The 15,450-nt window shown below is 49.8% G+C and overlaps 1 protein-coding gene across 1 annotated transcript in view; it reads right to left on the bottom strand.

Annotated features, from left to right (window-relative positions):
* The window catches only part of DNAH8 (dynein axonemal heavy chain 8), a 621,721-nt gene that overhangs the window by 445,254 nt on the left and 161,017 nt on the right, over positions 1-15,450 (bottom strand). Inside the window, exon 20 of the mRNA XM_075064269.1 lies at positions 6,794-6,874. Coding sequence (XP_074920370.1) covers positions 6,794-6,874 — 81 coding nt within the window. The remainder of the gene's footprint in view (positions 1-6,793; positions 6,875-15,450) is intronic.

Below are 15,450 nucleotides of genomic sequence, written 5' to 3'. Positions count from 1 at the left end.
CAGGTATTTGTGGAGTATGCTGAACTGTGTCTATGAGTGAGACCAGGGATAGGAACATGTGTTGAGGTAGGAAGGCTTTGGCCTGTAGGATATCCAGGTCACCCCTATAAATTCCAAGTGTGGCATTGGCATGACAGTTGACTTCTAGGTGTTGATCTGAAAGCCCAGTTCTGTAAACAAATGTATTGTGGTGTTGAGGCCTTGATGAGCCTCCTGGAGCAATTGAGCTCTGAGGAGACAGGCTACCACTGAGAGAACACTTGAAAATACTCTCAGGGCCAATGAGAGTCTGAAGGGGGGGACTCCATGTTGGTAATAGTCATGTCCCAAAAAGAATATGAGAAATCATCTGTGAGTCAGTAGAATTGAAATGTGAAAGCAGGCATCCTGTAGGTCGAGAGCTGAAAACAGTCTCCCTGTTCCAGTGATGGAATAATCGTTGATAATGTAACCACCTTGAACTTCTGAGCTTTGATAAACTTGTTGAGAGCTCTGAGGTCCAGTATGGGTCTCCAATCTCTCTTTCTTTTGAGTATTAGGAAGTAACGAGAGAAGAACCCCTTGCCTCATAGATTTTGAGATACTGGCTCTATAGATCCTAACTGGAGCAGTTGACCTACTTCCTTTCATAGTAGACTCTTGTGAGAAGACTCCCTGAAGAGGGTCGAGAAAGGGTGGTGTGGAGGGGATAGAGACGTGAAGCGTGTGGAGTATCCAGATTGGATGATCTCTAAGATCCATCTATCTGACATTATGCACTCCTAGGCACCACAGAATGCTGCAAAATAGTGGCCAAATGCACGCATAACCATAGTCATTTGTGGGGAGTTGTCTTGCAACACCTTGACCCGTCTATCTAAAGTGATGGTTAGAGCTAGGGCTGGGTCAAAGATTGTGGACCGCGCAGCTTGCATTTTGGGAATTTTCCTTTTTTTTCACTGTGGCTCATAATGGCGCTGTGATGGGAATTGAGTTGTATATGGCCTGTGCTGTGATTGGGGGGGCTAAAGCTTCACTTTTGCTCCAGTGTATAGATTCCCAGTGACCTGAGAGTGGCCCTGAAATCCTTCAGGTTATGAAGGGAGGCATAAGTCTTCTCTGTAAAGAGCTTCACACCCTCAAAGGGGAGATCTACCATGGTCTGCACCTTCTTCAGAAATCCTGACACGTGGAGCCATGACACCTGTTTCATCACCACAGTAGTGGAGATAGATCTGGCCGCCGTGTCAGTGGTATCGAGGGCCAAATGTAGTGATGTTATTGCCACTAGTTGTCCCTCCTGAATGATGGCTTTGAAGGATTCCCAATGACTCTCTGGCAGCTTATCAATAAAGTCATTCGGCTTATTGTAATTAATGTAATTGTATTTTACCATGAGTATCTGATAGTTGGCAGCACGGAATTGTAAGGTGGCCCAGGAATACGCCTTCCTGCCAAAGAGATCAAGGCATTTTCAATTTTTTTTGTAGGGCATTGGCCTGGAATTGTGCTCTTGACCATGGAAATTCATGGCTTCCACCAAAATGTTGTTGGGTAGCAGATGGGAGAAAAGGAACTCTGATTCCTTTGCGGGGACATATTTCTTGCCTGCATGCTTGTACGTCAGGACTACCAATCCTGAGGTTAGCCACACCATTTTAGCTGGGTCTAAGATGGCTTCATTAATTGGGAAGGCAATCTTCAGGGAATCTGAAGAGTAGAGGATATCAATGAGCTGGTAGTGTATGTCCTTGACTTCCTCTAGTTGTATGTGGAAGGCATTTGCTACTCTTTTCACCAGCTCCTGAAACAGACAGAAGTCATCTGCATTGATGGTGGTGAAGGCATGACCACTTTGTCCAGGGAAGAGGAGGATACAGGCTTAGATGTTATATCTTCCTCTGTGTCAGCTTCTTGTTCCTCCATTTCTGGAGGCTCTGAGGCCCTAGATGCTGTGGCTGAAGGAGCAAGCCAAAAAGGTTGTTGGGTGATGCTTGATGCTCGTAAGGCTAGCTGTCGATGTGCCATCCAAGGATCCCCGTATGGGCATTGTGGTGGTATAGGGCCTGGTGGAGATGTTCGTGGGTGGCCATACCAAGATGGTAGTGGTGCGATCTGCAAGTACATTCTTGGACCCTATTGACAGTGGTTCTCATATGGAGCTTGCGAGGAGTACTGTGAGATCTCCTCTGACTCACTGTCCAACCCCTCACTAGATAAAGGAGGGGCATGTCATGATTGTGGTGATATCCCCCATGCCTGGCAAAGGTTCAGTGCCATGATCTCAGTATGGAGAAGTGAAGACTCGGATGCCTCTAGAATGTGGAGGTCTCTGGTCTGACAGAATTCCATCAGTACCGATCATCCAGGTGTCACTGCCAGAGGGGAGAGGAAACCATCACTGATCTCTCTGGTGCCAGGTGGACTCTTGTTGCTGACAGTACTGAGGTCGACTCGCGTACCACGAACATCTTTCTAGGGTGTTTGCCCTTATCTTCTGGTGATGACAATTTGGTGCCGTGCAAAAAGGGTCCATTGGTCAGATACTGACAGTCACCATGAGGCCACATGGTCTCAATGTCAGCAGTGCTGAGTATATTGAGTGAGATGGCAATTGCTTATAGCTACCCCTAGGCTTGCTGAGGGGACTTCTCACTCTCTTTTTAGACCTGTGAGAGGAGTCCCAGACTGCTTCCTTGATCCACTGTCCTTCAAGGTTGAAGGTTGTGGGGGAGTGTAGCGGGGTAGTCACCTTATCCTACCCTGAGGGGTTTAAAGACAGCCCTGGGAGAGGGCTGTGGCAGGGGCAAAAGCTGCTAGGCTGATTGGGGAAGTAGCCGCAGCTGGGCCACGCTCCAATCAGACCCCAGTTGGCCTGTATATAAGAGGCTGGGAGCCAGGAGCTCAACAGACTCTCTCTCTTTGTAGAGGGAGATGGGCCTGGCTGCAGGGAGCTAGAGACAGGGTACCTCAGTGAAGCAGGGCTGGGGAAAGGCAGAGGAGCCGGGGAGCTCCAGCCTGGAAAGCCCCATGCTGTGGCCTAGCAGAAGGCAAATAGGTACTGGGGGTTGCACAGGGCAGCCCGGGGTAGGCAAAGGCAGCAGGTCCAAACCCAGCCTTGCCAGTGATGAGTAGTCTGATACTGCAGTCGGCCCCAGGGTGTGGGGGCTAGACAATGACTGGCAATAGCCGTATACTGAGGCGAGATGGAGATAGTGGGTGGGGGTTCCCCGGGAAAGGGAGACCCTAAGACTGAGGGATTACTGTCAGGGAGCAGCGCCCCAGATAACAGGGCACCGGGTCCAGGAGAGATGCGGGGCCAAGTGATAGCGGGTCACCGGCCTGCAGAGGGCGCCCCTGGCTAGAAAAAGAGCTAATTCCCAAGGACAACCAGCAGGAGGCGCTGCAGGGCTGAGTCCACATCCCTACAGTGAGACTCACGACTGCCAGAAGGTTGAGTTTGAAGAGATGGCTCCATGAAGATAATTTTTTGACACAGCTCTCTGTCCTTGTGGGATCTTGGTTGGAGCTGCTGTCAGAGGGAACAATTTTGTTGGATGTGGCCCTCGCCAAGGCAGCAGATGCAGTGAGATTGCTTGCCAGTGACCGGGAACACCTCGCTGCAAGTGAAGCATTTCTTGAAGCCCGGGGAGCTGGGGCATACCCTTGGTCGGGGGGAGGGAGTCCCCCTATACCTAGGGTTGATAAAAGAACAAAGTCCTTTCTTTTTCTCTCCCTTTTTTTAAGGCATTGGCCAAAGGAAAAACAAATGAAGAAAAGAGACTTTAAGGGAAGTTAAAAATTAGCAACTGTAAAGGAGTTAATGATCTGTGAATGGACAGCTAAAGCTTTGTCTCTAGCCAAGGGCAGTTGAGAAGGAGAGACAGTGCATGTGTGGATCCAACTGACACTGCTACCAAAGTTCTCCAATCATCAGCACAGGAAATCAGACATAACTATGGTGGAGCACCCATAGAGACACTACTCAAAGAAGAAATAGCTGCTCTCTGCAAAAACATTGGGGAGAGGGGTAAACATCAGGGATGGAGAAAAGCTATTTAAGATTCCTAATAATCAGAGGAGTGAACTTCTGAAACAGCTAGAGTGACCAGATGTCCCGATTTTACAGGACTGTCCAGATATTTTGTCCCGTGTCCCGACTGGTGTTCGGTCAGGACACTGGATAAACAAGCAATTTTGCCCTCCGCTCCGGCACACAGGTGGAGCTTGGAGGGTCTCTCGCCCTCCTCTGCCCTCAGCCCCACCCCCTCCTTCCCCCATTGGATCCCTCCCCAAATCCGCACCCTGGCCCCACCCTCAGTCCCGCCCCAGTGGATCCCTACCCAAATCCCTGCCATGGCCCCACCTCTTCCCCAAGCACACCGCATTCCTCCTCCCTCCCAGGCTTGCGCTGATCAGCTGTATGGCGGCGCAAGCCTGGAGGGAGTGGGTAGCCCCCAGCACTCACCCTGAGAACTGCTCCAGTCCAGTTTCTCTAGGAAAGTGAGCATGGCCTGGCAGATATCCCACAGCGGCTCCCTCCGCCCAAGCCCCCGGTAGAAGGTGAGGCAGGCCTCGGCCTCCTGTGCTGTGCCCATGGCTCACAGAGCGGCCTGGCCCAGGCAAGGAGGGTGGTCAGGAAGCGAGCCAGGCTGCCCCGGGGATCTAGCACAGCACGTGGGTTTGGCAGCTCTGGGCCAGGGCGTGCTCAGCTGTTGCAGCCACCATAGAGTTGGGTGGAGACGGGGCTGTGCCGCCTGGCAGCAGTGGCAGAACAGCGGGCGCTCTGGCAGCTTTTTTTTTTTTTCTCCAACTCCCTCCCCGCCCGCCCCCGTCCCAATATTTCATCTTTCTCATCTGGTCACCCTAGAAACAGCCTCCCAACAGGAGTAGTGGGGGTAAACAATCTAACTAATTTTAAGATAAAGCTTGATCAGTTTATGAACTGTATTAATAGGACAGGGTCACCTACAATGTTCACTCTAATTTTTTCCATCCATGTGAGGAATGAATTTTGTTATGTGCACCAATATCAGTTAGTGTGCGGATGTGCGCAACCAGTAGAAACAAAAAACCTAGATATAATATATATTTTTAAAAGTTACCATAGGGATAATTACTTCAGTTAGGACAGGTTAGGCATTTTAGAACTCGCTACTCAAAGAATTAAATTTAAGCATAAGAGAGAAATAAAATTGTGAAATGCATAGACAAGTCAAAAAACTAAAATAACAGCACTCTGAAGGAATAAAATTACAGAGAATATATGTGCATTGGAGGAAGTACCAAGAAGTAACAACAACAACTCAAGTATGGGCTGGGAGGTGAGTGTGTCAGAGAGTGAGAGAGAGAGAGAGAGAGAGAGTGTGTGTGTGTGTGAGAGAGAGAGAAAGAGAGTGTGCTGGCTCCTGGAGAAGTCTATGACTAGGGCACTACCAAATTCACAGTCCATTTTTGTCAATTTCACGGTTATAGGATTTAAAAAATCATAAATTTAATGAATTCAGCTATTTAAATCTGAAATTTCATGGTGTTGTAACTGTAGGGGTCCTGACCCGAAAAGCAGTTGTGGAGCAGTCACAAGGTTATTGTAGGGGGGGTTGTGGTACAGCTACTCTTACTTCTACGCTGCTGCTGATGGCGGCTCTGCCTTCATAACTGGGCAGCTGGAGAGCGGTGGCTGCTGGCTGGGAGCCCAGCTGCAAAGGCAGAGCCACAAGCAGCAGCTGCACAGAAGTAAGGATGGCATGATATGGTATTGCCACCCTTATTTCTGTGATGCTGCCTGCAGAGCTGGGCCCTCGGTCAACAGCTGCCACTCTCCAACCGCCCAGCTCTGAAGGCAGTGCAGAAATAAGGGTGGCAATACCACAACCCTGCTAAAACAACCTTGTGACCCCCGTGCAACTCCCTTTTGGGTCAGGATCCCTAATTTGAGAAATGCTAGTCTTCCTGGTGAAATCTGTATAATATAGGGTAAAAGCACGTAAAAGACCAGATTTCACGATAGGAAGCCAGATTTCACGGTCCACGACGCACTTTTCATGGCTGTGAATTTGGTAGGGCTCCATCTATGAGCTGTCTCTTTAAGGCACTCAACAGACAGCTCAGACCACAGCACCTGCCAGCAGCTCTCCTGCTCCTGAATCCTGTCCTCTCATCCCCCCTCTGTGGATATGGGGTACGTAGGCAGGGGGAACACCCTGACATCAGTGTCTCCTCTCCCCTCTCACTCTGCACAGCAATCAGGAGGGTCCTGATAGCAGCTGGCCACGAGATCCAAGGCAGAGGGCAGGAGCAATATGGCTGCAGAGCAGCGGGGGTAGGCGGGTAGGGGAACCAGAACACACGCCACCATACCTGCCTCTGCTAATCAACTGTGTGGCACTTGATTCACTCCTGGGTGGCCGTGTGATCATGCAGCTTAGAGGGAACACAGCTCACCTGCAATATAAGGCGACTGGACTCAGTGACCCAGGAGGTCCCTTCCAGGCCTACATTCCTATACTGCACATGCACACTGTTTTGGCAATGTAAACAAGCCTCAAAGTGGGAATAAGCAATCTTTATACTGCTAGAGTGGTATACAGTGGCCTGACTGTAAATTAGAATCTGGAGCACTGTGTTATTCACTTGCTAAATCACAACATTACATAATCTGCAGTGGGTCTCTCAGGCATTAGTGTGAATCAGTAAGATTCAGCTGTGAAGAATTGTTTAATTTGGAATCTTAGTGTTAAGAAAATTACAAACAATTCTAAAGCTACACTAACTTCCAGTATATTCAAATTAAAATATATTTAGCATTACCAACCTTTCTCATTTTCGGTGCCATCAAATTTACAAACACTGTTGGTACTTCCTGACACAAATCTTCGTAACATTGCAGAAGATTCTGTTAATATTAAAAAATGACAATTTCATTAGCAATATTTTTAAAATATTTTTTCTTTATTGAAGATTTTCATAGAAGCAAACCAGTAGAAATAAAAACAAATCAATATAATGGACATAAGGAAACAGGAAAATAGTACTAGACATATTCCCCCAGAATATTTCTAAATGCAAAATCTGACATGAACGCTTATAATATTTATCTAATTGTTATCATCAGTGAAAAAGAGCAAGATTGTGTTTTCCTGTATGGGGTGTGTGAGGGCAAAAGAGAAAGAAAGGAAAAAAGGATACTTCCTACCTTACATATCTAGTCTCTAGGCACATGTCCCAGTCAAAATACCAGTCCTTGTGCTTAGAAAACACAAAACACCAGTCCTTGCTCAAGACTAGTATCAGAAGTGGCAGTAGCCCCCCCAATAGGGAGCAGAGAGAGGCAGGGCCATGCCCTCACTGAACTAGAGGTCCTAGTTCTTGCATATAATAGTTAAAGTTAAAACTCACTTCCTGCTATCAATCCATTTTTCAGCAACCTCCCATCCTGTCCCTTATCTTCAACAAAAAACAAACCATCATGAAATTTCACATGCTACATCTCATCCCAAAGGTAGAAGTTTTCTGGCAAGTTTGGAACAAATGTCACAAGAAGTTAGAGCTGCGAAGAGTCCTGTGGCACCTTATAGACTAACAGACGTTTTGGAGCATGAGCTTTCGTGGGTGAATACCCACTTCGTCGGTAGAAGATGTTAAGGTTTTCCAACATTTAGTTTTCAGAGGTTTTCTGATTGCATTTTTGGCTCACAATATCTCCAAAACAGATTTACAAAAAAATGCCAAAGTGCTTCTCCAAAACGCCTTAACAAGTAGAAATGCCTTTGAAAAAGCAAACAAAAAGATTGCAGAGATATTTAAATATCACCAGAATATAAAACACACATATATACATTTAAAAAAACCACAAAAGTTATAGGCAGATGTATTTTATAACAGGTATATACTTGTATCTTTTAAATAATATATATAGTAATGCATGCATCTGTTTATTGCATGTTTTGCAAAGAGTGCATTGCATAGATTGGAGGACTGTCAGGTAGGGAACCACTTGTAGTGCTGTCAGATTCAGTCTAGAAGGAGATAAAAAAGGGAAAGTTATACTGGGAATTAGATGTCTACATGGAAAACAAGAAGAAGGAAGTAAAAATGCAGAGATGGGTGGTTGTCTGGGATAGAACAGGGTTCATTTCTGGGAAGCTAGCAAGATCCACCAGGGTCCATGCACACTTGCAAGGTCCAATGAAGGTTTGCCAGGTCTACTGGAGTCCCTAAAACTCCTGCAAGGCATTCTAACACTATACAACTTTAAACATATTTAAGGAAATTCCCAAGCAAAAATATTCGTTAACCCTGAGTTCTGGTTTAAAGAACAAATTGGGTTTTTTCAGCAAAAATAAATTAAACATTTTAGTTTTCTAAAAGCAACCCACAAACATTAGGAAACTTAGAAATTCCAAAGTAAAGTTCTACTGAACAAAAAAACCTGTAACAAGCACAGACCTGAAAATAAAAGACGGTTACTCACCTTTGTAACTGTTGTTCTTCGAGATGTGTTGCTCATATCCATTCCAGTTAGGTGTGCGCGCGCTGCGTGCACATTCGTCGGAAGACTTTTTGCCCTAGCAACACTCGGTGGGTCAGCTGGGCCCCCCTGGAGTGGCGCTGCTATGGCACCAGATATAAACCCCTGCCGACCCAGTCACCCCTCAGTTCCTTCTTGCCGGCTACTCCGACAGTGGAGAAGGAGGGTGGGTTTGGAATGGATATGAGCAACACACCTCGAAGAATAACAATTACAAAGGTGAGTAACCATCTTTTCTTCTTCGAGTGATTGCTCATATCCATTCCAGTTAGGTGATTCCCAAGCCTTACCTAGGCGGTGGGGTCGGAGTGTGATGTGGCAGAATGCAAAACTGCTGAGCCAAAGGCTGCATCATCTCTAGACTGTTGAACCAGAGCATAATGCGAAGCAAAGCTGTGGACCAAGGACCAGGTAGCTGCGTGACATATTTCCTGGAATGGTACATGAGCCAGGAAGCAGGGCCAGCTTTAGGAAGTGCGGGGCCCAATTCGAACAGTTTCGGCAGGGCCCCGGCAGGGATGACTTTAAAAAAAAAAAATGTAAAAAAACCACGTGGGGCTTGTACTCACCAGGCGGTGCTCTGAGTCTTCACTCGGCAGGTCTTTCACTCGCTCCAGGTCTTTGGCGGCACTGACGGACCCGCCACCGAAGTGCCACCGAAGACCCAGAGCAAGCGAAGGACCTGCCACCGAAGTGCTGCTGAAGACCCGGAGCGCTGCCAGGTTAGTAAAAATTAAAAAAGACGCCACTAGCCGGGGAAGGGATTCTCACTGGGTGCAGGGCCCTCTTAGGCGCGGGGCCCGATTCGGGGGGATTGGTGGAATAGGCCTAAAGCCGGCCCTGCCAGGAAGGCAGCAGATGAAGCCTGAGCCCTGGCAGAATGTGTGGTGAGATGACCCGAGGGAACATGAGCCAAGTCATAGCAAGTGCGGACGCACGCCATCACCCAAGAGCAGATTCTCTGGGAGGAGACAGGTAGGCCCTTCATTCGGTCAGCCACTGCAACGAAGAGTTGGGGCGATTTACGAAAGGGCTTCGTCCGTTCGATATAAAATGCGAGCGCCTTATGGACATCTAGGGAGTGCAACTGTTGTTCCTGTCGAGATGAGTGTGGCTTCAGGAAGAAGACCGGAAGGAAGATGTCCTGATTGATATGGAAGGCTGATATCACTTTAGGGAGGAATGCTGGGTGTGGTCGCAACTGCACCTTGTCCTTGTGAAAGACAGTATACGGTGGGTCTACCGTAAGAGCTCGAAGCTCAGAGACTCATCTGGCCAATGTAATGGCTACAAGGAAAACTGTCTTCCAGGACAGGTATAGCAGCGAGCAAGTTGCCAACGGCTCGAATGGTGGAGACATAAGTCTGTTTAAGACTAGGTTGAGGTCCCAGGTAGGGGCAGGGCGGCGTACTTGGGGGTATAGGAGATCCAGGCCCTTGAGAAATCTAGTAACTATAGGGTGCGAGAACACGGAGCGGCCACTCTCCCCCGGGTGGAAGGTAGAGATGGCCACCAAGTGCACCCTCAATGAAGATACCGCCAGGCCTTGCTGCTTAAGAGACCAGAGGTAGTCCAAGATGGTAGGGATCGAGACCTCAGTGGGAGTAACATTCTGCGTTCCGCACCAGGAGGAGAAACGCTTCCACTTGGCCAGATAGGTTGACCGAGTGGAAGGCTTCCTGCTACCCATGAGTACTTGTTGTACTGAAGCAGAGTAAGGCAACTCCGACTGGTTTAGCCACACAGCAGCCACGCCATGAGGTGAAGGGCCTGCAGGTCTGGGTGACAAAGACTGCCATGGTCCTGTTATGAGGTCTGGGTGGAGTGGCAGGATAATTGGATTGGCTATCGACAGGTTGAGCAGTGTGGTGTACCAGTGTTGCCTGGAGCGATCATGATTAGGTGCGCTCTGTCCCTGCGGAGTTTTAGCAGGACTTTGTGAACCAACGGGAACGGTGGGAAGGCATAGAGCAGCCGGTTCTTCCACGGCACTAGGAATGCGTCAAGATCGATCCCGGTGAAAGACCCTGGAAGGAGCAGACAATCTGGCATTTCCTGTTGGCGCAGGAAGCAAACAGGTCTATGTGGAGAAATCCCCACTTCTGGAAAACCGAATGAATAACATCCAGGCGTATCGACCAGTCGTTGCGCAGGAAGGACCTGTTCAGTTGATCTGCCAGAGTGTTCCGAACCCCTGGGAGAAAGGACGCTACCAGGTCTATTGAGGGGGCTATGCAAAAGTCCCAGAGTCGGATGGTCTCCTGACAAAGGGGGGAAGATCGAGTCCCTCCATGTTTGTTTATGTAATACATGGCCGTTGTGTTGTTTGTAAACACTGAGACACAATGGCCTTGTAAATGTTGCTGGAACGCCTAGCATGCCAGGCGGACTGCTTTCAGCTCTTGGACATTTACGTGTAGCGCCAGTTCCTGAGATGACCAGAGGCCTTGAGTACGAAGGAGTCCGAGGTGAGCATCCCAGCTGAGAGATGACGCGTCTGTCGTCAGGGACACTGAAGGTTGGGACAGATGGAATGGCATCCCTGCACACACCAGGGAGGGAGTCAGCCACCAGTCTAGGGAGCCTAGGGTGCTCGGGGGAATGGTGACTATTGTGTCTATTGGGTCTCTGCCCGGGTGGTATACCGAGTTGAGCCAAGTTTGGAGAGGACGGAGGCAGAGTCTCGCGTATTTGGTCACGAATGTGCAGGCAGCCATGTGACCTAGGAGACCGAGACAAGCTGAGGTAGTTGGGAAATTCTGTAGACCTTGGATGATTGTTCCCATTGCCTGAAATCGCGGCTGTGGTAAGTAGGCCTTGGCTAGATTGGAGTCTAACCTCTGTGTGGGAACCAGAGCGGATTTCTCCATATTGATCATCAGGCCTAGACGTGTGAATAGGTCCTTGACGATGCCCACATGCTGGGTGACTTGTGTCTCGGAGGCTCCTCGGATGAGCCAATCATCCAGATACGGAAAAACGTGTATCCGACGTCAGCGGAGATATGCAGCGACTACGGCCACACACTTTGTAAATACCCTTGGGGCTGTAGAAAGGCCAAAGGGCAGGACCGTAAACTGGAAGTGCTGACGGTCAGCTACGAAGCGAAGGTACCTCCTGTGCGGAGGAAAAATGGCGGTGTGAAAGTATGCGTCCTTCATATCGAGGGCGGCATACCAGTCTCCAGGATCCAAGGACGGGATAATGGTCCCCAGGGATACCATGCGGAATTTCAACTTTATCATAAACTTGTTGAGTCCTTGCAGGTCTAGGATAGGTCTGAGACCTCCCTTTGATTTGGGGATTAGGAAATAATGGGAGTAAAACCCCTTGCCCTTTTTGTCCTTTGGTACCTCCTCTATTGCTCCCTGGGGAGGAGCGTCCACACCTCTTGCAAGAGGAATTGCTCGTGAGAGGGGTCCCTGAAGAGAGACGGGGTTGGAGGGTGAGAGGGCGAGGTTGAAACAAATTGGAGGTGGTATCCATATTTCACCATGCGTAGGACCCAGAGATCTGAGGTTAAGTGGGACCACGCCGGGAGGAAGTAACAGAGATGGTTGGAGAAGGGAGGAAAAGGATCCTGGCCTGTAACTGGTACGCCGTCCTCGGGTGCACCTTCAAAAGTTGGACTTTGGTCCCAGTGGTGGTTTCGAGGGACCTTGGTTTTGGCTCCCTTGGGGTCCTGACTGGCATCTACGCCCACCTTGTCCGCGCCGCCTGTCAAAGTCTTTTCTGTGTCTAGGCACAAAGTACGGGCGGTGAGGCTGGGGACGGGAAGGCCTGCGTTGGGTCACCGGTGTATGCATGCCTAGAGAATGCATTATGACCCTATTGTCCTTCAGGCATTGCAGTCTAGGGTCAGTCTTTTCTGAGAAAAGACCTTTACCATCAAACGGCAAGTCCTGGATGGTATACTGCAGCTCCGGTGGAATGTTGGAAACCTGCAGCCATGAGATGCGTCTCATGGTAACACCCAAGGCCAGAGTCCTGGCTGCTGAGTCGGGTGCATCTAGCGAGGCCTGGAGGGAAGTTCTGGTCACCTTTTTCCCTTCCTCCAAGAAGGCAGCGAACTCTTGGCGGGAGTCTTGAGGGAGTAGCTCCGTAAAGCTACCCACCTCCGCCCAGGTGTTGTAATTATAGCGGCTGAGCAGGGCTTGTTGATTTGCCACCTGGAGCTGTAGGGTGCCTGCCGAGTACAGTTTGCGGCCGAGCAGGTCCATTTGCCTAGTCTCTTTCGACTTTGGGGCTGGTGCCTGTTGGCCATGGTGCTCCCTCTCATTAATGGACTGAACGACTAGTGAGCAGAGAGGAGGACGGACATACAAATACTCATACTCCTTAGAGGGTACCATGTATTTATGCTCGACTCCCCTGGCCACAGGAGGGATAGAGGCCAGAGATTGCCATTTAGTGTCGGCATTGGCTTGGATGGGTCCAGATAAATGGTAGAGCCACTCTGGTGGTGGTATCCGCCGACAGAATGCTCACTACCGGGTCCTCTACCTCTGGGACCTCCTCCACCTGGAGGTTCATAATGAGTGCTACCCTCGTGAGGAGGTCCTGATGGGCTCTTAGGTCGATTGGAGGAGGGCCCGAGGAGGATGTTCCTGCCACCGCCTCATCTGGAAAAGAGGAAGAGGAAATGCCGGTGACGAGCAGGTCCTGTGTGGCCTCTTGCTCTTGGGCAGCCTCCTGCTCCAGTGGGACCGGGGAGACCGGTGGGTGGACTGGTGCTTTCTCCATACCAGCCAGAGGGGGACAGCTAGCTGTAGCCTCTGGCACTCAGTGCTCTGATGGGGCAGAGCGAGATGGAACTACTGGAGCACCTTGGGCCTGGTGGTATGCCCAAGGTGTCCAGAAGGACCACTAATGTGGGCCTTGGTCCTGGGTCTGGGCCTCTTGAAAGACTCTGGTGGGCACATCAGAATCGTGGTCCTGAGCACATGAGCTGTAAGCGTGGGACGACACTGAAGTGTGTCTGGATGACCATGGAGGAGCGGAGAAGCCCTGGGCAGTTTCTGTCTCTGGCGGACCTTGCTCTACTCGGCACCGGAGACCGGTACCGGGAGGCATACCGGTACCGGGAACGAGATCGGGACCTGTGACCAGAGCAGTGCCGGGAGGTTGACCGAGATCTCGAGGCTCGATGTCGGGAGCGGCTACGGGAGTCTCGGTGCCTAGAGTGGTGCCGGGAGCTAGAACAGTCCGGAGAGTAGCGGGCTGGTGAACGGGATACCGACCGGTGCCGTGAGTGTGACCGGTATCAAGGAGGAGAATGGTGCCGGGACTGCGAGCGGCGTCGGGAGTGGGAGCACCGTCTGGATCTAGAGTGTCTGCGGGACCGTGAACGTGAACGGTGCCGGTCTGCTGTGCCGACAGAAGGTGGTCTTATGAAGGCTGGCTTGCCTATAGACTGTATTACCCACACCGGTGGTGCCAGGGGTAGAGACAGCGCCAACTCTGTCATGGTAATCACATCCCTCACCATTGAGAACATCTCCGGCATGGATGGGATAGTAAGCTCTACCGTGGCTTATGCCGGGGAGCTAACAGGTGCCAGACTCGACGGCCCTTGTGGGACCGGAATCGATGGTGCCGACGTCATCGGTGCCACAGCAGGTGTCGGTGCCAGGTGATCCAACTTAGACAAGCTCTCTGGCTGAGGTGCAGACGGCACAGAAGCAGCAGGAGTCTTAGTCTTTCTCGACCTTGGGGAGAGGGAGTGGCTTGGAGCCGACTTCAGCACCGGCGACAGCCAGTGCCGAGAGGCCTTGGCAGTACCGGCGCGGTCCGGTGCCGAGAAGGTGCTTCTACCCGCCGATTGACCAGTGCTTGCTGCCGAAGGTAGAGGGGTGAGAGCCGCCTCCATGAGGAGCTGTTTAAGTCTGAAGTCCCGCTCCTTTTTTGTTCATAGCTTGAAAGCCTTGCAAACGTGACACTTAGCCGTCAGGTGCGATTCCCCAAGGCACTTCACACAGGAGTCGTGTGGATCTCCTGTTGGCATCAGTTTGCGACAGGCCGAGCACAGTTTGAAACCCGGTGAACCGGGCATGGGCCCCGGCACTGGGTGCGGGGAAGGGGCTAATCCCCGAACCCCTCTTAACTATATTACACTAACTATGCTATAAACAGATAAACTAAGTATAACTATATAAAAAGTTTACAACTATGTACACAATAATGAACGAGAGAACTACGAGTAGCTAGGGAAGTGGAGGTCAGCTAAGCTGCGCTCCACCGTTCCAACCACCGACACGGGCGTAAGAAGGAACTGAGGGGTGGCTGGGCTGGCACGGGTATATATCCGGTGCCATAGCGCGCCACTCCAGGGGCGCCCAGCTGACCCACCGAGTGTTGCTAGGGTAAAAAGTCTTCCAATGAACGTGCATATGGCATGCACACACCTAACTGGAATGGATATGAGCAATCACTCGAAGAAGAACATGAAATTTAGGACAACTTTATTCATCTGTCATACAGGTTAATTAAGATTAAGATATTAGGATCTAATTCAGCATTATGTTACTTCAGTTTTACATCAGTGCAACTTCATTCTGGATTGTTTTTTAATGGAGTTGGACTGACTTAAATCTGTTGTAATGCAGTACCAAATCTGTGAAAACTAACCTGGGATATCTGGCCCCAGTATAAAGACGAACCTCTGATGCTGCACAGCCAGAATACAGACTCCAGCATCACTCCCCTCAGGTCTATTACCAGCACCGGGGGCATGACAAATAAAAAGAGAGAGGAAGAATGATTTTAAGGTACTAGACTGAATTTGGGAGGACTCCATAGTGTAAATCAGAACTCTTAATATTAATGTTATGCGGAGGCTTGGAAGGATTCAATTTTTATCAGTAAGTGTCGACTTTAAAATATGCATATGAACTGAAGAATGATTTCCATTGATAATAATTAAAATGTACAGATATACAAAG

The sequence above is a fragment of the Chelonoidis abingdonii genome, chromosome 3, assembly GCF_003597395.2.
Source record: "Chelonoidis abingdonii isolate Lonesome George chromosome 3, CheloAbing_2.0, whole genome shotgun sequence".
NCBI lineage: Eukaryota > Metazoa > Chordata > Testudines > Testudinidae > Chelonoidis > Chelonoidis abingdonii.
Note: the sequence above shows the minus strand (reverse complement) of the source record. Positions and strands in the feature narration are given on the sequence as shown.